General features: G+C 39.7%; 2 protein-coding genes and 1 long non-coding RNA gene across 3 annotated transcripts; 1 reads left to right on the forward strand and 2 right to left on the reverse strand.

Annotated features, from left to right (window-relative positions):
• Positions 1 to 14,866: 14,866 nt before the first annotated feature.
• Positions 14,867 to 16,691, reverse strand: LOC145108158 (small ribosomal subunit protein eS7-like). Its single transcript, XM_079045157.1, has 6 exons — positions 16,580 to 16,691; positions 15,887 to 15,973; positions 15,725 to 15,798; positions 15,514 to 15,634; positions 15,241 to 15,423; positions 14,867 to 15,163 (listed from the first exon to the last, which is right to left on the reverse strand). The coding sequence occupies exons 2-6, from the start codon at positions 15,962 to 15,964 to the stop codon at positions 15,044 to 15,046; spliced, it is 576 nt and encodes a 191-aa protein (XP_078901283.1). The 5' UTR covers positions 15,965 to 15,973; positions 16,580 to 16,691; the 3' UTR covers positions 14,867 to 15,043.
• A 2,038-nt stretch (positions 16,692 to 18,729) lies between these two features.
• Positions 18,730 to 22,859, reverse strand: ELF5 (proline-rich family protein). Its single transcript, XM_079045158.1, has 8 exons — positions 22,585 to 22,859; positions 21,690 to 21,783; positions 20,896 to 20,981; positions 20,749 to 20,798; positions 20,578 to 20,644; positions 20,414 to 20,495; positions 19,529 to 20,334; positions 18,730 to 19,217 (listed from the first exon to the last, which is right to left on the reverse strand). The coding sequence occupies exons 1-8, from the start codon at positions 22,663 to 22,665 to the stop codon at positions 18,975 to 18,977; spliced, it is 1,509 nt and encodes a 502-aa protein (XP_078901284.1). The 5' UTR covers positions 22,666 to 22,859; the 3' UTR covers positions 18,730 to 18,974.
• Positions 22,860 to 23,947: 1,088 nt separating this feature from the next.
• Positions 23,948 to 24,697, forward strand: LOC145168784 (uncharacterized). The gene is made up of 3 exons (XR_013742092.1): positions 23,948 to 23,999; positions 24,081 to 24,216; positions 24,602 to 24,697. It is a non-coding gene; the product is annotated as an uncharacterized LOC145168784 (long non-coding RNA).
• The last annotated feature ends 2,055 nt before the right edge of the window (positions 24,698 to 26,752 follow it).

Here is a 26,752-nt window from a genome sequence, read left to right on the forward strand (position 1 = left end):
GCGGCACAACCGTTGTCTCATCGGCTATACACTTCCTCAACTGGGATACATGGAAGGTATCATGGATCTGACTCAACTCCTCGGGTAGCTCCAGACGGTATGCTACCTTACCCACCCTCGTGGTCACCCTGAACGGACCAATGTATTGGGGCCCCAGCTTGCCCCTCTTCCTGAATCGGATCACTCCTTTCCAAGTAGATACCTTCAGGAGTACGAAATCTTCAACCTGGAACTCGAGCTCGGATCGCCGCCTATCCGCATAACTCTTCTGATGGCTCTGGGATGTCAGTAACCTTTGTCTGACCTGCTGTATCTGCTCAGTCGTCTTAAGCACTATCTCAGTGCTACCCATCACTCGCTGCCCTACCTCTCCCCAACAGATGGGGGTCCGACACCTCCTCCCATATAAAAGATCAAAGGGAGGCATACCAATACTCGAATGGTGGCTGTTGTTGTAAGAAAACTCATCCAAAGGTAGGTATGTGTCCCAACTTCCACCGAAGTCCATAACACATGCCTGAAGCATGTCCTCGAGTGTCTGAATCGTCCGCGCACTCTGCCCGTCCGTCTGTGGGTGGTAAGCAGTACTGAAATGCAATCTCGTACCCAACTCCTCATGGAATTTCTTCCAGAACCTGGAAGTGAAACGTACATCTCGGTCTGACACAATCGAGATCGGCACTCCATGCCGCGACACCACCTCTCTCACATATGTCTCTGCCAGCCTCTCCGCATAAGAGCTCTCACTGATAGCAAGGAAGTGAGCGCTCTTCGTTAGCCGGTCTACAATCACCCAAATTGCATCAACACCCCTCGCGGTCCTTGGCAATTTGGTGATAAAAAGCATAGAAATTTGTTCACACTTCCTCTGGGGAACCTCTAGTGGCTGCAACTTGCCATGCGGACGCTGGTGCTCGGCCTTAACCCGGCGACAGGTCAAGCACCTCTCTACTACCCATGCAACATCCCTCTTCATACAGGGCCACCAATAGTCTCTCTTCAGGTCCAAATACATCTTCGTGGCCCCGGGATGGATCGAGAATCTCGATCTATGCGCCTCCTCCATCAAGGTGCTATGTGCCCCGCCCGTATACGACACCCAATCCGACCACGAAAGGTCATGAGCCCTCGGCTATGCGTCACAAACTCGGACACATGTCTAATCACCCGCTCCCTTTTGCGGTTCTCCGGTCTCACAGCCTCTGCCTGGGCCTCTCGAATAGTATCCAACACCGGAGTCATCACCGTCATCCTCATACATATGTCTCGAATCAGGGCACTCTCTGCCCTACGGCTTAGAGCATCAGCTACCACGTTAGCCTTGCCCGGTGATGTGACATCGGCTCCGACCACCTGCTCTGAAAAAGTGCTTCTACGCCGGAGACGGATCTGCGATGTCACAACAGACAAGGCCGTTAGAGCCACCCCAGGGACTGTGCCCCGGGAGCGGACTCCGACGGTCAAGTTAGATCATCTGGAAGATCTGAGATGGTTCTCCTTAGCTGGAGAGAACCATCTTGGTGCTGGTGGTGGTGTATGATGGCTGACGGCGGCGGGTAGAGGCTGAGCCACCCGGTCGGAGTATAGTGTGGCGACTGAGCCAAGGGGGAAGAGTCTAGGGAAAGGTCTAGGAGAGGTCCCCCTTCATGGAGTAGGAACTATTCTATTTATAGTGGACAATTAGGTCAAGGGGAATTGGGTCAGGCCTTGGGCCAGCCCAATTCAGGCCCAACTAGCAAGGAGTTGGGCAAGGCCGCCCGGAGGCGCCGGGCGGGGCTGGCGGGCGCGCACCAGGAAAGGATGGCAGGGGAGCGCCAGGCGAGGGAGCGCCTGGCCGGGCCGGCTGGAGAGTCCCCAGCAGGACTGGCAAGGGAGTCCCCATCAAGGTTAGCAATGGAACGCCAGGCAGGGCTGGCAGGAGCGCGCCAGGACAGGCTGGTGCGCTGGAGCAGTCTGGGCCATGCTAATGGACCATATATCATCAAGTCCCCCCAGTCTGGTGTTATTGGTACGCGGCCAATGACATCGGACTGGAACTAGTCATATAAACTGTGCGTCGTCAAGTCCCCCTAGTCTGATGCGATTGGGTTGCTGACAATCGGATCGGACTAGATAAAGCACCAATACAATAAATAATAAAGAGGAATGACCGAACCTTACCCACGAGAATCGTGGGGTTGTGCGAAGAGCCAAGCATTACTTATGCAGCTTGATCTGGCTTGATACTCCTTCATTGGGAGGAGTGTGAGCCGATCGGTGCGATGCAACGTAACTATTGTTGCGATCATGCGGACCGAGGCTGCTAAAGAGTGTTACGAGACACTGATGTCGATGGAATGTCGGACCGAGGTAGCTAAGGCGCGTAAGCTCGCCATTCAGTCTCTGAGACTGTTATTCGACACGATTGTTGTGGTAGTCATGCGCATATGGAATGTCACCTGTAACCATCTACACAGTCTGCATTAATAACCGTCTTGAGGGTCTTTCTTGCTTGGGCTACACCTAGCTGGATTCCCCCCAGTCTGATGTGGGTAGCGTAGGTAGCCGCGTCAGACTATGTTGTCAAACCAATAAACCATGAGGTTGTTGACCATAATATAAGTGGAAGAGATTCCGAGAGCTGGGCGACTAGGTTGCTAGCGAGGGTCACGCAGTGAGACTATTGTCCATAGCCAGACAACAGAATTCTTGAGGGACAAGCAGTGAGGCTATTGATAAGAAATATGTCGTGAGACTGTTGCCGAGATCCAGGCAGCAGAGGTGCTAAGGGATAAGCGGTGAGGCCAGAGGTATGGGTTGCGCAGCAAGACCATTTCCGAGGGCCAGGCAACAATGATGCTGAGGGATACACAACGAGGCTACAGGTAGGGTTACGTAGCAAGGCCGTTTTCGAGAGCCAGTAAACAGAGATGTTGTGGGGTACGCGGCGAGGCTGCATAGAAAGACCGTTTCTGAGAGCCAGGAAACAGAGATGCTGTAGGGTACGCGGCGAGGCTACAGATAAGGTTGCACAGCAAGACCGTTTCTGAGAGCCAGGAAACAGAGATGATGTGGGGTACACGGCGAGGCTGCATAGCAAGACCGTTTCCGAGAGCCAGGAAACAGAGATGCTGTAAGGTAATAGGCAGCAGGGCCGATGTCGGGATGACCTCCTTGCTGGAGAGTAACCTCACTATAGCAGGTTGTAATGTAGATAACACCTCATCGATCGTCCGAGCACAAGAGAACCATGATGACTGTGAGAGAGGAAACACCGAGATCATGGTGTTAGACGTGGAATAAGCTTGTGATGCACGACTTATGGTGCGCGACGACGCGCGAATTATGTTGCGCGACTTAGGAGAATAGCTCGGGCTTTGGCGCCAGCGAACATGGAGATGTCATGCGGGAAATCCTCGTGTATAACAGATCGGGTTTGGCTGCTAACGATCGTAGATAGATCACGCGAGAGAGCATCGCGTGGAATGGATCAGGCTTGGCTGCCAGCGATTGTAGATAAATCACGCGAGAGAGCATCACGTGGAATGGATCGGGCTTGGCTGCCAGCGATCGTAGATAAATCACGCGAGAGAGCATCGCGTGGAATGGATCGGAGCATGTTGCTATAATGGAGTCGGGCTAAGAAGCCAGGCGACTCGATACGAGGGTATTGAACCTCGCAGGCGGAGCTTGCCGCTATAATGGAGTCGGGCTGAGAAACCAGGCGACTCGAGGCGAGGGTGTTGAACCTCACATGCGGAGCTTGCCGCTATAATGGAGTCGGGCTGAGAAGCCAGGCGACTCGAGGCGAGGGTACTGAACCTCGCATACGGAGCTTGCCGCTGTGATGGAGTCGGGCTGAGAAGCCAGGCGACTCGAGGCGATTGTACTGAACCTCACATGCGGAGCTTTCCGCTATGATGGAGTCGGGCTGAGAAGCCAGGCGACTCGAGGCGAGGGTACTGAACCTCGCAGGCGGAGCTTGCCGCTATAATGGAGTCGGGCTGAGAAGCCAGGCGACTCGAGGCGAGGGTGTTGAACCTCGCATGCGGAGCTTGCCGCTATAATGGAGTCGGGCTGAGAAGCCAGGCGACTCGAGGCGAGGGTACTGAACCTCGCATGATTGGGCGTAGCACCCCACAATCTATGCGTCTAGCTCGTGTGATCAGTTTGGGTTAAAGTGGAATGGTACCTGATGCTTTGCTGCCTCGCTAGTCGTACTAATAATTGATGTCTCGGTGTCTTGACTGTTTGTCGAGGGCTATGTGGGGATGCTACTTAGAGCTGGATAGTGTAGCTACCGTCAAGTGGTGCGTAGCAACACTGCTGTCAGGAACTGGTCAGCAGGGCCGTTGAGGCCCGGGCAGCGAGCTGCTAGCGATAGGTAAGTAACACGACTATTGAGAGTTGGGCAACAAGACTACCGAGAGTTGGACCACGCGGCTACTCTTTCAATCAGGAATACCAACGTCACCTCGGGGATACACCATCATTCATGGTGTCAGCTCTTTATGTACTTTAACTCTTCCCCTTAGGAATAAAAATCACTTCTACATAGTGTCGTACCAACACTATTCCCCCCCCCCCTCTCTTTTTTTTTTCTTTAGAGGAGGCGAAGACGGATGTATAGCCGCTGAAAGGCGAGATACATAGCTGCTGGAAAGAGCTAGGCAACCCAAGTACTAACAAAATTGGGTAGCACGGTTGGTGAAAGTTAAGCAGCGCGACTGCTGGGAGTCGGACAAAGTAGCTGTTGGTGGTTGGGCTTTGCAGCTGCTGAGCTAGGTCGTGTCACTGCTGAAGGTCGAGCTGTGCGACTACTAAGAGCTGGGCAGTAAGACTAGCGGGGGTCGGTCAACATGAATGTGAGAGTTGATTAGCGACACTTCCCGGGATTGGTCAACATGGCTGCTGATGACCGCGCAGCGCAGTTACTGATGGCTATTTCGGAATGCTTCACGAGTAGTAGTAGTAATGTACTACTCTTCCCCCTCCTTTTTTTCTTGAAAACATTGAGATGGTCGGACCACATCTTATAGAATCAGATTTAGCTTGACTGGATTGGAGTGCACGAGCTTTGATTGATTTTTTTTTTGAAGATGTCGGGTGAGTCGGAGCCGTAGTGCATATTTTGAAAATGAATTTTGTTTAGAGGAATTGTGGCACAAGAACTTTATATTGTTGATCCTCGTCTCACAGAATTAGCCCATTAAGTTGTTGATCCAACCCAAAATAAAAACCAATATAAAAGGAGTCCAAATTAAATATTGTGACCCATTTTCGAACTATGGCCCCAATAACATATTCAGGAGCCCATTTGAATAATCAGCCCAAAATTGATTTAGGGTACGCCCAATATTTTGTTATGATTCGGAAAAAGGACCAGTCGGTTGGTACCCGTCGTCACAGAAACTGAGCAAAGGATGCATCCTACCAGATGCAACTGTCCTTGTGGTTCGTCGCCGGAGGGCAACGGTGGGAAAGGAGGTCGGAACAGCGAGCGGTGAATGAAGGTACCCTGAATCTGGTCGCTGGTGATGGATCAAGGAATTGAGGTCGAGTATCAGAGTCTGTGGCTCCTGTCAACGTCGATCCGGCGAATGTATACTATGCAGATGGCCGCCGAACGGTGCAAGAGTAACAGTCATTGTCGCTCCTGTTTTAATTGACGGCGGCGGACCGAGAAATTGGGTTCAAGGATCGATACCGGTGGTGCCTTGGTACTTTTCCGCCGGGAAGAGATTGGTTGTAGATGGAGATTAGAGCAACAGGTTCTCCATGGATGTTGCTTCACCAGGATATGCAGGTGACCTGACCTGAGATGGCCAAAAAATTGTGGCGATGGTTGTTGGGTCACTTGTTGCAGGTTTTGGTGAGCTTCGGCAGGATTCGTCACCGGTATTGATGGTGGTCCGGTAACTGTGATGGACTGGTTATCGGCGTTGGAGTTGCTTCGTCCGGAACTGGCGGTCTGCAAGCTGGGAATGGCCACAAACTGATTCCGGTCGCCGACGTCTATAGGTGGTCAACTTGGTTGCTGTCGACAATGGGACGGGGTTGCTATTGGTGGTGCGTCGTCGAGAGGTACGGAGGCTGATGATCGTTCATCGGCAAAGGTCACATGGTGGGTCCGCTTCTTTTGTTTTTCCTGTACATAAGAGATTGAACCAGGTGGGGTCCAGCTTTGTTTTTGTATAAACAACTCTGTCATTTGTCTTGTCATTAGTCTAGTGCACTGCACCTTTACCCTTTTTTTTTGTCGGCAGTAGATAGACACGATATACACCATTTTTTATGTATTTGAGTGATTTATCATGAATGTGATTTTCTCTATATACACACTTTTTTTTGTACGACCTCTTGCTTTTGTATGAATCTCTTTTTACAGAGCTAGAGCTGCTCTTTTAGTAGAACTCCTTTCCATTTTTTTTTTTAGAACCATTAACTTAAATGGTAAAACCATAGAGTAAACTTTTACCAATGTTTTGAAATGTATAAAAATTAAAGCGCAACTTAAACAAACTTATACACATAAATTCATTACTAAAATGAATTTTATATTATATATGAACTGGAATATGATAAAATTTATAAAAGCTTCTTTGCTTCTCAATTTTCTTAGTAAATCATTGAGAATAATGGTAAAACTGATCTACGATGAAAATGTGTTTTCTGAAATTTTGAGGGGGTAAAAATTCATAGAAACTTATTTTTTCTTTCAAGCTTATAAACAACTTCAATAAACTTGAAAATCATACATCAAATGGGATTTTCTGAAAACCCATGAAAGCTCATCTCTTCTTCTTCTCTTTTTTTTTGAAAGTTTTTGTAAAATGTACAAGTCATATGGCTGTATGTACAAATAAATGCTTCAGGAATTGAAGTTCTTTACAGAAAATCTAGACTAAAATCGTTTTTCTGAAACAAAAAAAATGAGGTAGAAACTCATAAAAATTTCTTTTCTTCTGAAATTGCTCAACAAACCCCAAACATATGAACAAAAAACGGATCTAAAAAGGTTTTTGCTCACTAAACCTTCTTTAATCTTCAACTTGCTCAACAGATCTGAAAATCTTTTGTTTTCCATCTCTAAGCTTCTAGAGGAAGCATCAGATAAACAACTTGAATGAAGTTGTACATGAGAAATCAGAAACCAAAACCGATTTTCTTGAAAATGAACAAGCAAAAGAGATAAATACTTGTAAAATATTGTTTGTTCTTCAACTTGGTGAATAAAATTCGAAAATAAGAACAAAGATGGGGAAAAACTCATAGAAATCTCTTTTCTCCCAAACTTTCTGAATAATCCATCCAAATATAAATGAAAATGAGATCTGATAAAGTCTTTTAAGACTTGAGGGTTGCTCAGATGAACTAAAACAAAACATATCTAGACATCTGAGCAAAAAAAAAGGCAGATCTGAAGATCTAAGAGAGAAAACTGTAACAGATCAAAAGATCTGAGCTAAAAAACGAGCAAATCAAAAGATATGTGCATAAAACTAAGCAGATCAAGAGATCTGAACGATGGTTAGACAGATCTGAAAGGATCTTGTCAAGAACCAAATCGATTTGAACAGATCTTGGCCAAAGCCAAACGGATCTGAACTAAATGGTGCTAGAAATGAACAGATCTGAGGAAAACCTTAGCTGAAACGACAGATCTGAGCAGATCTAGACAAGAACGAGATGATTTATGCTCGTTCGAGTCCGGGATGGCGCCAAATGATGCGGCATCGGCTCCGACCACCTGCTCTGAAAAAGTGCTTCTACGCCGGAGACGGATCTGCGATGTCACAACAGACAAGGTCGTTAGAGCCACCCCAGGGACTGTGCCCCGGGAGCGGACTCCGACAGTCAAGTTAGATCATCTGAAAGATCTGAGATGGTTCTCCTTAGCTGGAGAGAACCATCTTGGTGCTGGTGGTGGTGTATGGTGGCTGACGGCGGCAGGTGGAGGCTGAGCCACCCGGACGGAGTATAGTGTGGCGACTGAGCCAAGGGGGAAGAGTCTAGGGAAAGGTCTAGGAGAGGTCCCCTTCATGGAGGAGGCATTATTCTATTTATAGTGGACAATTAGGTCAAGGGGAATTGGGTCAGGCCTTGGGCCAGCCCAATTCAGGCCCAACTAGCAAGGAGCTGGGCAAGGCCGCCCGGAGGCGCCGGGCGGGGCTGGCTGGCGGGCGTGCCCCAGGCAGGGCTGGCGGGCGCGCACCAATAAAGGATGGCAGGGGAGTGCTAGGCGAGGGAGCGCCTGGCCGGGCCGGCTGGAGAGTCCCAGCAAGACTGGCAATGGAGTCCCCATCAAGGCTGGCAAGGGAACGCTAGGCAGGGCTGGCAGGAGCGCGCCAGGCCAGGCTGGCGCGCTGGAGCAGTCTGGGCCATGCTAATGGACCATATATCATCAAGTCCCCCCAGTCTAGTGTTATTGGTACGCGGCCAATGACATCGGATTGGAACTAGTCATATAAAATGTGTGTCGTCACCCGGGTGGTACAAGATCTCACAGTCGTAATCCTTTACCACATCCAACCATCTCCTCTGGCGCATATTCAGGTTGGGCTGATCCATCAGATACTTCAAACTCTTGTGGTCTGTGTATATTATACACCGAACCCCATACAAATAATGGCGCCATATCTTGAGGGCGAACACTACTGCCCCCAACTCCAAATCGTGGGTGGGATACCTCGTCTCATGAGGCTTCAGCTGCCTCGATGCGTATGCTATCTGTCACACCCCAGAACCGGGACGGTGGAAACGTCCTGGGGTGGAGGACGTCATGTGTAGTATCACAACAATTGTATCATAGCAAGCATAGTAAACACAACCAGACATTGAATACATATATAAAAAAGGTTTACATTATTTAATACATAGTTTTGTTCATGTCAAAAGTAAAATTGAAAGACGTGACTCTACGCTCCGACTTCTCCGAACTCCTGGAAGTACGTGTCTACTAATTCCCTGAGAATACAAGCAGTTTTGAAAGAATATCAGCATAAAGCTGGTGAGTTCATAAGCATTTAGTTTTAGTGGAAAAATATTCTTTGATTCATTTGAAAAGTGTTTCTCAAGAAAATCCTATATTTTCTTACGAAAAGCAGGTTTGAAAAACCCATTCCTTCCATGACTTCCAGATTCATACATGACATGTATAATTCAAGGAGTCATGGAATGAATATCCGTTGGTAGAGTAATAAACCAGCAGTTTTTAGAAAAGCCAGTGTTATTCCGGGAAAATCCTATATTTTCCCTAAAAACAAGTTATCCATCCTAGAGGTAGAGATGCAAGCTTAGAGATCCCTGATTGCTATCAGTATATATAAAAGTAGTTTTATTACTTAAAATAAAACAAATGAAGAATAGAGTCCGTAAACCAAAATTAGCTTATACTTATTTGTGAGTCGTATAACCATGCTTGATATGACTAGAGACCTTTCCAACGTTCTTCGGGCGTCTAGTTAAATGACATTTGTCACCCTAGGCATGCCTGCCCAACTGTAGCTAGCAGTACGGGTGTGGGATTGTCAGTCCCGAATAGATCTATTCACAAATCTCACGCTCTCCCTCCAGGAGACTCTGGTTATACTGAGGTAGGATTTATCACTATACACCTAAGGGTACAATTTTGAAGTAGAGCCTCACAATTCTGTATAATCTAGTTTACTAGCGAGAAACAGTATAAAACAATAATTATCCTTGAATAATAGTACTTTATACTCCTGAGAAGATATATAACATAAACTAAATCTGCCATAGTTTATATATATTCATTTATGAAATCTGATTAAGTAGAAACTGCCTAGAGGGTTATCCCAAACTATACCCATTATAGTTTATTAGAGTTGATATGGAAAATGCTTTGTAAAAACCTTTCTGAAAGCTATGAAGTTGGATTTCCAAAATAGAAGTTTCCCTTATGCCCAACATATTCCAAAAAGAGATAAAATATTCGAATATGTTATTAAACGTGGAAATCGTTGGACTGTATTAATAACTTTAAAACTTAACAAAATACTTTGAGTTTGGCTTGTATTCCCCCCCCCCCCCTGAAAACATTAAAAACACGGAAAATGTAGGGGTATGAACTCACCTCGGGTGATTTGAATGAAGGATCGATACGGAATGCGGGATGTTCAAGTGAAGCCTTGAACACGATTTGATCCTAATTAACATGCAATGATACATAAAGGAGTCAAATGAAGGTATTTCGCTACTAAATGTGATGGAGAACCACTCTAGGAACTTGGGGCTACTTGCACTAAGTGTTAGAGCCTTAAAGGATTGCATGAGGTGAGTGTATGGCCACCTTTAAGGTGTGTGCGGCCATGGGTGTGCAGCCCAAGGGGTGTGCGGCCGTACACTCATGATGGAAGGTGTTCTTGGGGTGTTTTAAGGTCCATACTTGCAATCCATGAAGTGTCCTAGGTCTATTCTCCGTTGTAGTGCAAGTTAGGGGTCCTAGAAGTGTGTTTGTGGTCCTAAGATGAGTGTGTGGTCGCACACTTGGGTGTGCTGCCGCACACTTGGAGTGTGCTGCCGCACAAGTGTGTGTGCGGCCGTACACAGGTGTGTGCGGTCGTACACCCCACACAAAGATGTCCAAAAATGCCATTTCCAAGGTTCAACAAGGCTAGGGGCATGTCTATCTCGAATATGGAAGTCAAACTCTCACTTTGGAGGGTCTTTTAGGAGTGTGCGGCCACCATATGAGGGTGTGCAGCCGCACTCCTTCAAGTAGATGAAGAACATGACAGGACTTGGTGATTAAAGGCTTAGATCAAGTGGTTCTTCAAACAAAATAAGTAAAAGGATGGTTTACTCACGTTTTTGCAGCCTTGGAAGGTTTGTGGTTGAAGAAGCTTGAGAGAAATGGTGTTGTGTGCTGCCAAGGTGTTAAAGGAATGAAAGGAAAGGGGTCTACCCTTTATATAGGGTGGGTGTGCTGTCTAGAAGGGAGTGTGCTGCCAGGAGGTGTGTGTGCTGCCGCACACCCATGTGTACGGTCGTACACTCCCTCTAAGGGTGTGCATGGCCTTGTTTCGACAGTATACGACTTGCTGACCCATTCCTAAATTCAACCTTGGTCATGCTCAAACTTAGAATAACTTAAACGAACCCTCAAACAGTGCAAGAAGTCAACAACACAAGTTTAACTTTGATTGAATTGACTAAGTGTGCAAGATAAAAGTTCCGGGATGTCACACTATCACGTGCCTCGGTGTTGGTACGACAGCATTAACTATTCTTCTTTTACGGGCAACATCGGGTTGTCCGGGGACATTCTATATACATTCTCTTCAATCACTTTTGACATTCTATTAAACAATAACACACATGCATTAATACAAGATCAGACATAAACATACCAAACTATTTTAAGAAAATACAGGATTTTCTTGTGATTACAAAGTTATACAAATCATTTTCTCAAATATACTTATGAACTCACCAACATTATATATGTTGACGTTTTCAAAATAATTTGTATTCTCAGGGACTCGTTAAGCAGAAGAATCAACAAGAATAGGGGATTTTGTTTTGTGTACTGTCAAACATCATACATTGAATGTTTTGGTCATGTTATTTAAAAGATTGTACTTGATGTAAACAATGGCAGTTGTATTATATTATGCATGGTAATGATGACGTTATGTTTCATTTATATTCACTGTAATGATATTTCAAGATGAAGTCACGCACAAGCCCCCAAACGTTTCCGCCGTCTGGTTCGGGGGTGTGACAGAAACAGTGTGTTATATGTGTTTCGCTCCATACAAATAATATTTTAAACTAACTCAAACCTTCAACTATTGTGTTGTGTTACATATATTTATGGAAAATGGTTTAATTGCTTTTAGTCTCTGCTTTATATAGAGGCTTTTACAATGAGGTTTGATTTTCTAAAACCAATCATGCCAACATAGAAGAAAAATGAGGTTTGATTTTCTAAAATCAATTAGTGATATAAGGGATTATTCATTACCTTATATGTTAGCATCTAGTTTCTTTTTTTTACCGATGTGAGATTGGGTTTGCACCCCAACAATCCTCCCCTCAAACCCAAGTTCCGATCTTGGCTTCCCTTTCAACGATTGCTCATCTGATCCAATCATTTTTCATACCGCTGATACTCTCTTGATATGCTCACCTGAGATGGGCCATCAAGAAGACTTTTGGTACAAGACTTCAAGATCAACTTCGTAGGACCAGGAATTACTAGGGATTGCGCCACCTATGTCGACTACGTCACCTGGGTTATGACTGTAGCTCTAATATCATTTGTTAGGAACGCTACTAGTCCAACCATGCTAACACAAAAGAACAATGAGGTTCCATTTTCTAATACCAATTGGTGATAGAAGGGATTACTCATTGTATTATATACTAGCATCTAGTTTCTCTTTTTACCGATGTGAGATTGAGTTTGCACACCAATAATAGACTCCTCTCAAAGATTCATGAAGCACTAAAACTCTTCCTGCAAGATGATGGTAGGTTGCCTAAGTCGACTCGTCGGATTGTGGAAAATGCGAAAACAGAGCCTACGTAGAAATTTAATTGGGATAACAATGTTTGAAATTGTTTATTAAGTTTAGGTTTAATTCATTTATGTTTTAAGTCTGATTTTAAGTTATGTTTTAAGTTTATGTTTAAATCATTTATGTTTTAACTCTTAAGTTAATTTTTAAGTCGTTTTTATGTTGTAAGTCAAAATTTAATATTATTATGTTTGTGTTTTTAAAAATTAATATTTGTTTAAAAAAATAATATTCGCTTACCAAATTAAATATTTGTTAAAAAAATTACTTGTTAAAAAAATAAACAAAATTAAAAGGAAAATTATGTGGAATACTAAGACACACTACCCCTCGTTAACATGATGATATGTCTAGTTGGAAAGCAAACACATAATATAATAACATAGCATGCACACGACTAGGGATGAGAGTGGGTACCCGGACCGGTAGACCCGAACCCGGAAAACCCATGAACTGGTTAACGAGATTTTGTAGGACCGAAAACCAGACCGGTATATAAGAATTGGTTCTGGTTCGGTTCCGGGTAAGGTACCAGGTAAAGTGAGTCTAGAACCGGAAACCCAGAAACATCAAAGTGGGTCGGATGGAACCGGATAAAGTGGGTTTAAAACCGGAAAACCGGAATGTTTTAGTAATTACTTAGTGGTTGAACTTTAAAAATTTTCAACTTCCATATCCTAACTTTGGGGACTGTAAGTCATTGAATATTAAACCAAAAATGACAAACTTATAGTTTAAAATTATGTACAAACTCTAAACTACATGTTGCAAAAAAACCTCATGATAATTCGAGTTTAAACGAATTAGATATGCATGTTTTAAAATTTCACAAAATACAAAAATAAAGCCGAAAAACAGAAATTTTGTAGCTTTGATATCCCGACTTTTGAAGACTATAAATCAATGAATATGAAACTAAAAATGACAAAGTTAAAGTCTAAAATCATGTACAAGCTCTATACTACACTTTCGAAAAAAACCGCATGCTATTCCGACTTCAAAGGAATTAGATATGTATGTTTTTAAACTATCACAGAATTTAAAAAAAAAAAAAAAAAAAAAAAAAAAAAAAAAAAAAAAAAAAAACCAACAACAACAAACAAACAAACTGAAAAACATAAAATTTTCAGCTTTAATATCCTGACTTTGAGAGACTGTAAGTCAACGAATAGTCGAATATAAACCCAAAAATGACAAAATCATAGTCTAAAATCATGTACAAAACTATAAACTACACTCTAGAACAAACCTCGTGTCAATTTGACTTCAAACGAATGAAATATGCATGTTTTAAACTTTTTACAGAGACCGGTTCTGGTTCCTAACATGGTTCCGGTTGTTAAACCCGGTTTACCCAGACCCAATGTTTTAAAAACCGGTTTTTTAGTGAAACCAGTTTGGTTACCGGTTTCCGGTTTAACCGGTTCGACCGATCGAGTAAACTGGTTTCTATAATTTTCATCTTTTTGTATTTTCCTACACATACACACATACATAAATCAAGAATTTGATGTCCACAAGTTTAAATATATAAAAATACACTACACATGAAAACAAGTTGTAGATCAATCTAAATAAATTAAAATAACACATAAACATAAGTTTTACATTAACCCACATGCATTAAAAAGAAAATAAAATCTTAGATGAATACAAACACATCAAAAAACTTAATAACATTTATCATGTGTTTTTATTCATAAAAATCTTAATAGATGTGAAAAAACCTCCAAACTTTATTATGCAAAATAATTTGATTCCATGTGTTTTATTCAATTTAACCAGTTTAATTTAACAGGTTTAACCGGATTTTTGTAAAACCGGCAGTTCAGAAATAGACGTAAAACCAGTGATAGTTGAACCGCTCCCTTCTCCTGTTCCCGATTCAACCGGTTCGACTGGCCGGTTCAAACCGGTTTTTAAAACGTTGCCCGGACCCGAAGAACCCGCAACCCAGATAGAGCCATTTTTAAACCCAGGACCCACACCGGTTTTACATGTTCCGGTTCTAACGGTTTCTCTTTCGGTCCGATTCCAGTTCTAAATCTCATCCCTACACTCGCCTACTCCTTCTAGCTTTAATATACACACACGACCACTCCCTTTAGCCTTAATATTGAGCTTCTAAGTGATTAATGTCTTTAAATCATTGGGGACCATATTAAATTATTAATCAAGAGCCTAAATCTTTTGAGTCACTCGGTGCTACTTTTATGGTCAAAAAAAAATTTACAAAATCAGCAAATGATCTGGCAAGGTCTCTTTAACAGAAAATCGTTCCTACTTTTATGGTCATTTTAGCAAAAATTGTCTTAAAAATCCACCGGGCAAAATCAAGATAATTTTTGGAAGCAAACGCTTTAAATACCCATATTCCTAATTCAACTACAATCATGCCCCCATAAAAGAAGCAAACGTCAATTTAACTAACATCAAAGAACGACTGATGATATACTTTTCAAGTCAAAATTTTCAGCATAAAATATAATTCAACCAACTCAAAACCCTCCAAACACATTTCAAGCTTCTGTAATTGGGTACTCAAACACAACATCTTTCCCAGAAAGCTTCCTGTAAACTCCACTGAACGTCTCCAACTTGTACTCAGTGTCATTACGAGCTTTTGGATCCAAATAAATCTAACACAAACACAAACCATTAACACAAATCCAAAATCCAAAAATCATTAAAACTTCATAAAAATAACTTCAATTACCTTGATGATTTTGGATCCATCGAGCCTATATCTAACACGTTTCCCAACAATCTCAGCAGGGTGCACCACATCTTCCAGCATGGCATCATGGACAGCTGTCAGGGTGCGTGAACGAGGTCTGGTGGCTGCTGAGCCTTTCTTTGGTGGCCTAACAATCCTTCTGGTTGCAATCACAACAACATCCTGTAACCAAATTTAAAATTTTTAAATAATTAAATACGTTTTATTTTAAAGAAATACAAATGGGGTGTTGTGTAAATACTAAATAAGTACCTTTCCACTGAACTTCTTTTCAAGTTCTCTAACAAGCTTAGTGTGGATCTTGCGGAATGGTTTCCTTAATCTGTATGGGACATGGATCACAACAGCCTTTTTGTTTCCAACATCAATTTGACTGGAAAAGAAGCATCAAAAAGAGATTAATATGTGATATGATGGAGAAAAAGGATAGAATTTATTTGGGATTATTGGATTTGATTCATACTTTGCAGAGTTGATGTACAAGTCCTTCAAGTCACTCTTGAGCTCTTGGTGAGTGTTTTCCAAGTCAAACAATGCCTGGGTTGAGATGAAAGATGGAAATCAATGAAAAGATTGTTATTAAAAAAAGAAAGTTTGTGGAAGAATGACATTAATGGGACATTACCTGAGCAACACTCTGCTCGAACTCAGTGGGTTCTGCATCCTTGTTGTCCTTTTGGATCTTCTTCATTGAGGTATACATCTTGAAGATCTGGATTAACAGCAATGATAGATTAGTAACATTATCTGTATGTATTTACAGATCAACCAATTGGAAAATGAGGTAACAATAGCTCATACAGCTTAGAAAATTTAATGATCATTGTAAATTGAGTATTGTATGGAACAATAAGATATATGCCAAAAAAACAGTTCAATGAAAACAGAATTAAAGACTCCATTTTCATAACACCAAGGCAATGCATGTCCGGAGCGCTATGAGAAGAACAAAGCTTCAGGCTCACCCGTTCTTCACTCGAGGCTCCACAACTCTATACTGCTACTATTAGCAAGTAAATGGAAACTACACTAGGAATCCGTAATAATCGCCGTACAATACTCGATCACAAACACATGTACAACGCTACAAACATCAAACAACTCAAAAACACTCGATTGAAAAGTAATTACCTAATGTTGTATCGTGTAAGCATACAAGAAGACTAAAACCAAAATGCATTCAGAGAAACTATTTCTACACATCGGATATTAATAACGTGGATGGTACAAGAAAGTAATGCGACTATGAAACGATTTGTCAAAAGGTTTGAAATCAAACGGATATTCATTGAGATGAAGATGAAGAAAGAATACTTACGTTGAATCGAAGGGTGGATCCTCTTGGAGGAAAACCCTAACCTGCTTGGAGTTTCAGCTCGGGAGAAGAAGGCTGCTGCTATGGATGTTGGGGACTCAAAACGTATTAATCAGAAGGGTTTTGTAATGCCCTACATACTTTCCAGTTTCTAGGGTTGTACATTGGGCTGAATCTACGGCCCAGTTTTCTATCGGGCTCAAGTTTATAATTCTTTAAAAGGATAAAATTAATTATTTTTCAAAGATATGGTAAAGATTAGATCATTGGATCTAATAACTTTTTTTGTTTAGGTCTAAAATCTAAATCTTTTTTATTTAGAAAAAAAAAAAAAAAACTTAAAAAGGTAATGAAGTTTCAAAAATGTACAAAAAATACCATTGTTTTTTTTAGTAAACAAAATACCATTAAAGTATATTTTTTATGCACAAAATACCAATGAAGTACACATGTGTTCAAATAAAGTCTTGTGGGTAACCTGTTACTGCAGGTAACGGAAAAATGTCTTAAAAAGGTAACAAAGTTTCAAATTTGTTCAAAAAATACCATTATTTTTTTAGTATAAAAAATACCATTGATATTTCCAAAATGTTCAAAAAAAACCATTGTTGTTTTTTCATAGCACCTTTTGTTAACTTCGTTGTTTCCGAATTATATAGAACACGGTCATCGGAGATTAGTCATCATCGTACCAGTTCACACTAGTTGTGTACTATCTTTCATCCTATCATTCGATCAGTTTGTATCTAAATCCATATTTATGAATTCTCATTAGATAACGTCACACTCGTTTCTCCTTTGTGTCTCTCTTGTGTCGCAACACTAATGAACGGCTAACCTTGATGTATAATATGTGCATCTGTATAACGTATATATGTTTTAGGTTTGCACAATTGTTGTGAACTGATATGACGGTTCATGATCTCCGGTAATTGTGTTCTACATAATCCGACAACAACACAGTTAACAAAAAGTGTGATATTTTTTAAACATTTTGGAAACGGCATTACACTTTTAAGTCATGTTCCCATTTACCTGAAGTACCTGGTTACCACAATGTTTTAGTTGAACATTGTGTACTTTTTTGATATTCTGTGTACAAATAGTAACATTAATGGTATTTTTTATACTAAAAAAACAACAATGGTATTTTTTGAACATTTGGAAACCGGGTAACCTACAATAGCCAGTAAAATTGTATTTTGTGTACTAAAAAAAACAATGGTCTTTTTTGTATATTTTTGAAACTTCGTTATCTTTTTAAGTCATTTTCCCTAAAAAAAAACATTATTTCAGTATTTTATAACGCTTGTGTTTCATTCTCTTAAATTTTTTACTAATGATTGTTTTTCTTATATGTTTATTTTTCTGTTTCATTCTGTTAAATCTTTTACTAACGCTTGAGTTTTATTTTTCTCCAATTAAGTTCTTAAACCCAATTAATTTTTATGGGGGCCAAACTACTTCAAACAAGAATATTAACTTTTATCAAGGCAGTTAACCATAGGTTTGAAAAGATCTCACAATTAGTGTTTAAAATATTAATAAAAAGAATCTATCAAACTAAGCTCAAACACCCACTCCACTCTAAAACCCTATATAGAGCATACTGCATACACTCCACAACTTCATTAGGCCTCAAATACAAAAATTATTCTAACTTTCTCTGTGTCTATAATTTCTCATTAAAAAAAAATATGTATATATAATGAGGCTGATTCGTACACAACAATTTTTCTTCATACACAACAATTTATGTTTTACAGAGCTGTACAATACAACAGTTTATATTTTAGAGTTGTATATTTTATAATCGGTTGTGTATGAAAAAAATGTTGTGGATTTGGCAAATAAAAAATAAAAATTATATGAATTTTGCAAAATGAATTACTTCCATATCCAAAATCTTTTATATTTGGCAAACAAAAAAAAAAACGAGATTTTGCAAAATGAGTTACAAAGCCTAGATTCGCTGAAACTATTTAGCAAAATTAAACGTACTTTGCAAACTCTTTAGTCCTTATCAACCCAAATGTGTCAACAAAATAGTTTTGTGAATTAATATAATCGTGCAGACATTTTTGCAAATAAACAGTTATTTTTTATACTAATGAAAAAAAAAAATAGTCAATTTGGTGACAGGACAACTCCGATATTAAAAAAACTAAATTCAAAAGTTGATTAAAAATCCTTTTACAGAACATTTCCCTACCTTAGTGTTAAAGTCTTAACCCATGGCGTCTAACAGCTGACATGATCCAACACAATTTAAAATCAAAGGACCACTTAAAACTAAAAGCCATAGATTTTTTTTTTTTTTAGGTTCCATTACATCAAAATAAAGAGAAGAATTAAAATGGATGACAACAAATATATATATATCCATTTGCTCTCACTCTCAGTTGTCAAGAGCACCAAGAGCTTTCATATCCTCCAAGAAAGCCATGTAAGAATCATCCACACTTGCAGGTTTCACTGATGAAGAAGAAGATGATGCCAACACTTTCACTGTTGACTGTTTCATGACAGCTGGCGTTACAATGCCAGGCTGGACAGAACCAACTGACACTGATGAAACTGATGGCTTCGGTTTCACCTTCGGTCCAGCTGTCTCTCTCCTCACCCGTACAGATGCTGGCACCTATTAAAAAATATTAAAAATTCATTACATACTAAAAAAAATTTTAAAAGATAGTGTAATATTTGTCAAACCAAAAAGTAGTTTATAAACAATCTTTTTTTTTTAATTCTTCCAAATATATCCTTTATTAGTTATAACATACTCAATCTTCTACATGCCCTTTTACGTCATTTTATATATTTCAGCTAGCTTATCAACTAGTTTTACCATCCGTCATTTTTTATCTGCCAGCAGCTGATTTTTCAGTTATCAGTTTTGCAGCCAGCAGCTAGCTTTTCAGCTATCAGTTAGATTTTCAGCTAGGGACTTACCATGGCAGTTAGTTGTGGGGTATGTTGAGCTAAAGGCCTTTTAACAACAGTGGAAGCAGCTGATTTCACATATGATGGTTTTTGAGATACAGTTGGCGGCCTTGAAAACTGATCGTCCATTTGAATTGGTGGTGGCCCGGGCGGAAGTGGCGGTCTCATCATTGGTGGTGGCCCGAATGGTGGCCTTGGCATCATCATTCCCGGATGAGGTGGTGGTGGGCCGGGAATTCCTAGGGGGGGTAATGATGGTGGTCGCATGTCTGGAGGTGGTGGTGGTGGTAGTGGAAAGCGAGACATCCCTGGCGGTAGCATGTCTGTTGGTAAAACCGGGATCATCCCGGGTGGTGGTTGCCGTGGAGGAGGTGGTGGTGGTGGAACCATTTTTGAGAAGTCCTTGGCTTCTGAACCACCTTCGGATTGGTTTCCGGTGGGCTTTGGTGGTGGTGGAGGAAGCTGAGAAATGTTGGAATCTGATTTTAAAGACTGAGATTTCTCCCCAGTTCCGGCAGTCCCCGGAGGCGGTGGTGCTAGGGTGGATTGTGGCAGTGGAGGAGGGGGAGGAAGAGGGCCAGGCGGTGGCGGCAAGATGGTGCCGCCTACCTCTGTTGTGGCGGGCTTTGGCGGCATTGGTGGTGGAGGTGGTAAAGGTAAAGACGGAGGTGGAGCGTCATCTCCGGCCTCTGTATCGCCGCCACTTTGTGGCAGAGGAGGTGGCGGTGGTGGTGGAGGAATCGACGAGTCAACATCATCTGATTCTAATCCTGCAGCATCACTTGTTGAACCTTCCACTAAGGGTATAATTGGTCCTGAAATCAAAGCAAAAAAGCTATTTCAGATCAGAAGAATGGAGGGGTAAAATGGTCAAAAGTTAAAACCAAACCTAACCTATTGATGACTTGTACATTGGAGGCTTTCCAGGTGGAGGTGCACCAGTTGGATTCCATTGAGGATGATAATAAACAGAATCCTGCAATTACAAGTTTACAACTCTTTGAGTAAATGACCATTTTGCCCTTGTGTATGTATGAATTACGAAGTCAAAAACTTACCTCAGGTTTTAGGTTCTTAGCTCTTTCTTCTTCCTCAGCAGTCCGTCTTCTTGGTAGTCCCAGATGACTGCAGGAGATTAAAGAAAAATTATACGATTAAATTTATAAAAATGAGATCTTATTTTTTTTAGTAAATTTTATATTTCATTTCCAAATTCGTATAAACTTAACCTGAACATAACTGGAGCTTCACCCTTTTCCTTCATTTTTTCTTCATATTCCTATCAAGAAATGTAAAGTAGACCATGAATCCATGATTACACACATTTGTTGATATATTATTATATTTTCATATGATAATCACCTAAAATATGTTACCTTTCTTTTCTTGATAACAAGATTCAATGTGTCCTCAAGTTGTCTTTTTTTGTGTTTTCTGGCTTTATCCAAAGCACCATCTGCTTCTGTAACAATTAGTAGCAAGAAAATAAGAATCTTGAAATAGTCAACAAAGAGATATGGTAAAAAATGATATAAAAGTTTGATCATCAAAGAATTTTGGCGCTTAAAATATAAGCATTAGAAGCCATAACTAATTCTTGTTAGTATCCATCATAGCTTTTCATTTTCCAATTTTGTTTCTTTTATCAAATGAAAGAAACATAATCAGTGACACGTCAAGATCCTGATCAAAATGATTTTGCCACCTGAATCCTTAACCTAATGACCAATTTATACTCAAGGTGTACTAAACTAACCCTAATCCTTAATCCTGAGCAATAAACTACTTAATGATAACAAAAGACTAAAAAAATACTAAAAGGAAACTAATCAACTAATCATAAAAACACTAAGCCCCCAACAATTACAAGAAAAAAGTGGAGAACCTTTAAATAGATAGACTTCATGGCTAAATAAATCATTTAAGAGAATAGAACATGAGTGGAAATGCTTGAACTTGTATGGACATTGCAATTTCTGGTTATTTCTGAGACAAACTTTAATTAAGAATGTAATGAGTTGTTAAAAGCTATAAATTCAAATTTGTTGTTGAAGGAAGGAGGAGGTTTAGATCAGTTTCTTAGATTTTGTTAAGAAGAATCAACTCATCAATTGATACACACACACATGCATACATAAAGACTACAAATTTTGGATCATTTAGAGCTTACTCATTGCTTCCAGCTTGTCAATTTGCTCCTTGAGGGTTTCAGGATCCTTCTTCAGTATCCCTACCTCTCTTACTTTCTTTCTTTCTTTCTTGTTCTGTCATAGATAAGCATACGCCATAAGCCGTGTTAACAGGGGGGGTAATGCAAATATATCAGGTTCATCACACCAATAAGGCAATAACAAAAGAAACAATATTAAGAAATTTCTATCTATAACACAAAGACCAAATGGTTGACGAATAGTCATCATAATGCCAACTAATCACATCATTATAAGCTCACATGGTATTGAAAATAAAATAAAATAAGGGAAATTTGATGGAAGATAGCTTGACATACAAGGGATTTGCAGAGATAAATGATCTGTGTGCATTGATAAGACACCAAAAGAGATGCAAACATTAGATTTATGTCTAGCATTTCTATGTTTGAAATTCAAAGCTAGTTGATTGATAAACCCTAAACATCTGAATCACTTATATAGCTGAAGCAACAAATAAGCATGCATATTGTCAATGAATGTAAAAGTGGTTGCTCTTTGCCCAATGGATATCAGTATTCTATGTGTACCAGTAATGGTATACAATCGGCCATTTTTACTGCACCAGAGTATATATTACCTACGTTTCAAGAAGTTCAAATAGTGAAGGCATATGAAGTTCAGTAATTCCTAAAGTCAAAACTTGGATGATTCCTCCGAAGAATTATTAAATCAAATTTTACAATTTCCATTCATTAACATAAAGCCGAAACTTTCAAGAGCAAGAACTGAAATTAGAGAAATGACAGGCCAGCACGGTTCGATTAGAATTAACATGATCATAACAATGACAAACAACAACGAATTTAAGAATCGTTGAAGAATAACATAATCAATTGAAAGGGAAAAACTTACCCTCTTCAATTCTTTCTTGCGAAGCTCCTTCCTATAAGCGTCGGTAGGGTTCATGACTTTACCCCCCTTTGTCGTCTTCATCTTGATAATCTCTGTATACTTTGTGTATCGAATTATATCTTGGATCGAAATGCAATCAAAGAGGATGTATGATAAGAAGAAGAAGGTGGTGTGGTGAGCTACGATTGTTCGTTGCGTCTTCTACCTCAAAACCTCAATGAGGAACTGAACCTGTGAACCTCTCTTTCGATTTTCACCTCCGTTTTTTCTTTTAAAATCCCCCTTTGTCTTGATTTACATCCGTACGATCATCGGATCAAGTTGGAGTCCAAGTCTCCAAGATCCCGAGTCCGGGCCTGCATTTTGGGCCGGGTAATTTACAAAAACACTATTATTGTGAATTAAAATAAATGACATTTTTTTAAATTTATTTATAATATTCGAAAAATTATATTATTGGACTAGAATTTATTTTGTTTCAGAATGCAGTAAAACCATTGAGACTAATACGAAAAATTTGAAAAATCTGACTTTTCATACATTGCTTCGTAGTACATTTTGGATTTTTTTTAAGATAGTTTAGAAATTTAGAAGCGTGAAATAACAAGAACATCTAAACAATAAATCTGGAACACAAAATAATGCGTTGACATTTTCCGGTGACATTATATCGGTGACATTATTATATATATTAAACTTGTCTTCCAACATGAATAGTGAACTTCCGAGTTTTTGGCAGAAATGGTCCCTCTATTATGTTTGTGGATGTTCCCTCTATTGTGCGGGGTATTTTTTGCTATTATGTATATTCTTTAGGGTCATTTTATGTCAATATCCGTATTCTTTGTGGACACGTGTCGTTCATCGTTCATCGGATTTGTTGATGTTTATCTCAGGGACATTCTGGAATTTTCCACCGCCTCTCCGATCAAATGCCCTTTCTATTCTCTGTCCGCACACCCACTTTACTTCACCCACTTCAGTTCCCAATCCATATTCGCCGCTTCTTCGACTTCTCCATGGTTAGTCGGTCCCAGCGGACTACATGGTCGACTACATAGGGTGTCCGCTTACTCATCGGTGTCGACTACATAGGGTGTCCGGCTTACTCATTCGTGTCCCCTCTAACGTCTCACCCCTGCTACTCCAAACCACCATCGATTTATCCACTTTATTTCGACAGCGAAGCAGCAAGAACCAAGAACGCATTACGACGCTGCTGGTGTTGGTGGTGCGGCGACGTGGGTTGCTGGTGGCGGTGACTGGAGGCGTTGTGGTCTTCAGGTGTCGCAAATCGATTGCTTCGTGGCAGTTCTATTCCATCGCTACGAGTTCCGATCAATTTAGTCCAGGTAACGTCGCTCACCACCATGGTCCAACCCACCGTCGCTCTCCACCACCGATTGTCCCTACAGGTCAGTTGACGTCTCTGATTTTCCTCTTATTCTTCTTTCTTTCTCCCTCTCTGCTCTAATTCAGTAAAATTGGGTAACTAGGTGATTCTCCCAGGAACTCATGGTGTGCGAATATAGCTTCATCTCCTGATTTCCTTATTCCATTCCTTCACTGATCGAGCCTTGATTGCTTCGTTGATGACTACAACCCAGAAATCAGTTTATTTTGTTATTTAGGGTAAAGTTTTTGTATGATTGTTAAAACGATGATAGGAGGGAGCAATAACTACCTAAAAAAATTGTTCTTCAACTGCTAAAGAAGCATCAGACCTATTTTTTTCATATTTGATTTCGTTGGTTTTTTGATTCTCCATTCTAAAGCTCAGTAAAGCCTCAACTGAATTATGCCCACCAACTGTTTGTCAAAATGCCAAACAGAGATTTTTGGTCTGTTACATCATTGCTTGCACATATGGTCAATGTAACTTCACCAGATCTCTGTAACTTGTGATTGAGGACAAATGCTTTTCTTGATTCAAATGATTGTTGTGTTAAATCATGGATTGATCCTAATGTTTTTTCCCCTTTTTTCTTTTATATTGAATTATTGAATATTTCTGCAGACACTTGAAATGCTAGAGAAGAAAGAAAAAGTGCTTCTGAAGAAAGTTGGTGTAAAGGTTGAACAGAGAAAGGAGTTCACTAGAGCGAAAAACAAAATGGGTATTAATATTTAACCTTATTATTCTGTGCACTCTTAATCTCTTATTGTTTGCAAAGTCAATTTATTCTAAATATGTTGTTTCTCATTATGGAATTATTCAGCTGCAATACAGAGTGTTTAAAGCGAAAAGTATTTTATGAACAACATATTCAATAGCTTTGCAATTTTCAATTCCGTGTTCATGATCAGGTGCCTTTAAATTTTTGTATCATTATTAAATTTACTGTTGAAATAAGAACTTAGCCTCAGGTACTTACATGAATGTTGTGCCTTTGTTCAGGCTAATTGTTTGGTTCGATAATGATTTCAAGGTGTTCGCCCTCTATTGTCAGGTTTAGATTTTTACTGTTTGCTGATGCAACTTTTACTCATAAATATTTATTTATTACCTTTTTGTATGCATTGAATGCAGCTTTAGTTTTTAGCATGTTCATGGAATGGGCCCTTTTTATTTTTATTTGTATGTGTTTTATATATTTTGCAGTCATTTAGTTTTTATTTGTATGTGTTTTCAGTTGACCTGTTTATTATGATTCCAAATAAATTTTGGCTAATTGATTTCATTTGTTTTCGACATTTTGGTATGAAATGGTAAAAGCTGCCAATTAAAAACTTATATCAGGTTAGTCACTTTATTTATTTGATTGGTTAAAATATCTATTTTTATTTATTTATATATTATTGGTAAAATTTCTCACTTTTGATTTTTTTTTTCCGAGTAGCAGATTCAAAAAGCCTCTTGATCAACATCTATTGCAAGTTTATTTACCAAGAAATTTATCATCAGTTTTGGTTTGTTTGCAGAATTTTTGTTCCAAAATTCATGGTTCCAAGAAGAAGATGAATCAATCGAGTTCCATTTTGGCATGGATATATGTCAACTTTCAGGTCGGGATTTTCACGATGGAGGTTTCAAGTTTCATCATTATATATAACATTTCCCTCAAAATGGGAATGGAATGCATTAAAAAGGTAAAAGTTTCTTGTAAATGACTGGAATGCCCTGTCACTAGAAAAACAAAATTACAAAAAATGACCAAAACTTTGAGTTTTGTCGGCTTTTGTTTATTTACATTTTAAAGTTCAATATTCACTTTAACAATTTTAATAGTTATTCATATATTATTTATTTTATAATTTAAAATTTCATACATTAATTTTTTTTATCATCATGCATAATTTTCTAATATCCCGTTTTTTCTTGCCGATTCTTCTTTTTACATCAACATTTTTTATGAACCCATCCAATTGATATGGCTGCAGCACATGTAGCATGGATGCGTTTTGTTCTTCTCTAAACACATGATGATGGTGTTTAAGGATTTTATTATTGTTTTTACTCAGTCTGATGCTGGTGTTGAAGTTTTTATTAGTGCTAAAAAAAGTAAGTAATAATAATTTCCTTTGTTTGATATAATATATTTCTTTCGTTTTTCTGTTAGATCATTATATTTGTATACTCATTTTGTTTTGGATAATCTTTTGACCTTTTTCAGGTTGAGTGATTTGGATGCCCTTGGTTTTGGAAGTTAAGTAAGTAATTGACTTATTTCTTCTGACGAAAATGGTATAAAAATGCAGCTGCCGCCTCAGTAGAACCGATTATAATTTATACAAGAGGTCTTCTTCTACATGACGGGTAATTATAAAAGGAAAACTTTTGTAAATTGAATTAACCTTTTAAATTTTAATGATTAAGCAGAAGACATACATAGTTTAATTATTGTAATCAAAATTTTGGTGATGATTATGTCATGGTTTACGTTCCCATTTGTTAAATCAACAACCCGGGTACTTCATTGGATGCATCCAACTGCTACATTGTGTATCTGTATTACAACATCATACTTTCATTTAATTATTTTAACCGCAGGGGGTGGCTGATGGAGGTAGTAGTGGCAGTATCCGGTGAGGTTAATGATGATTTCTTACAACTGAACAACTTTGAAGTAACAGCCATACATTAGTAAAATTGTTATATCGTTCAATAATCAATTTATTTTTTTATAGCTTACACATGTTGTTTATACTCTGGGTTCTGGGTTCAACG

This window comes from Lactuca virosa, chromosome 4, assembly GCF_052849685.1.
Source record: "Lactuca virosa cultivar CGN04683 chromosome 4, Lactuca_virosa_CGN04683_v6, whole genome shotgun sequence".
Taxonomy (NCBI): Eukaryota; Viridiplantae; Streptophyta; class Magnoliopsida; order Asterales; family Asteraceae; genus Lactuca; species Lactuca virosa.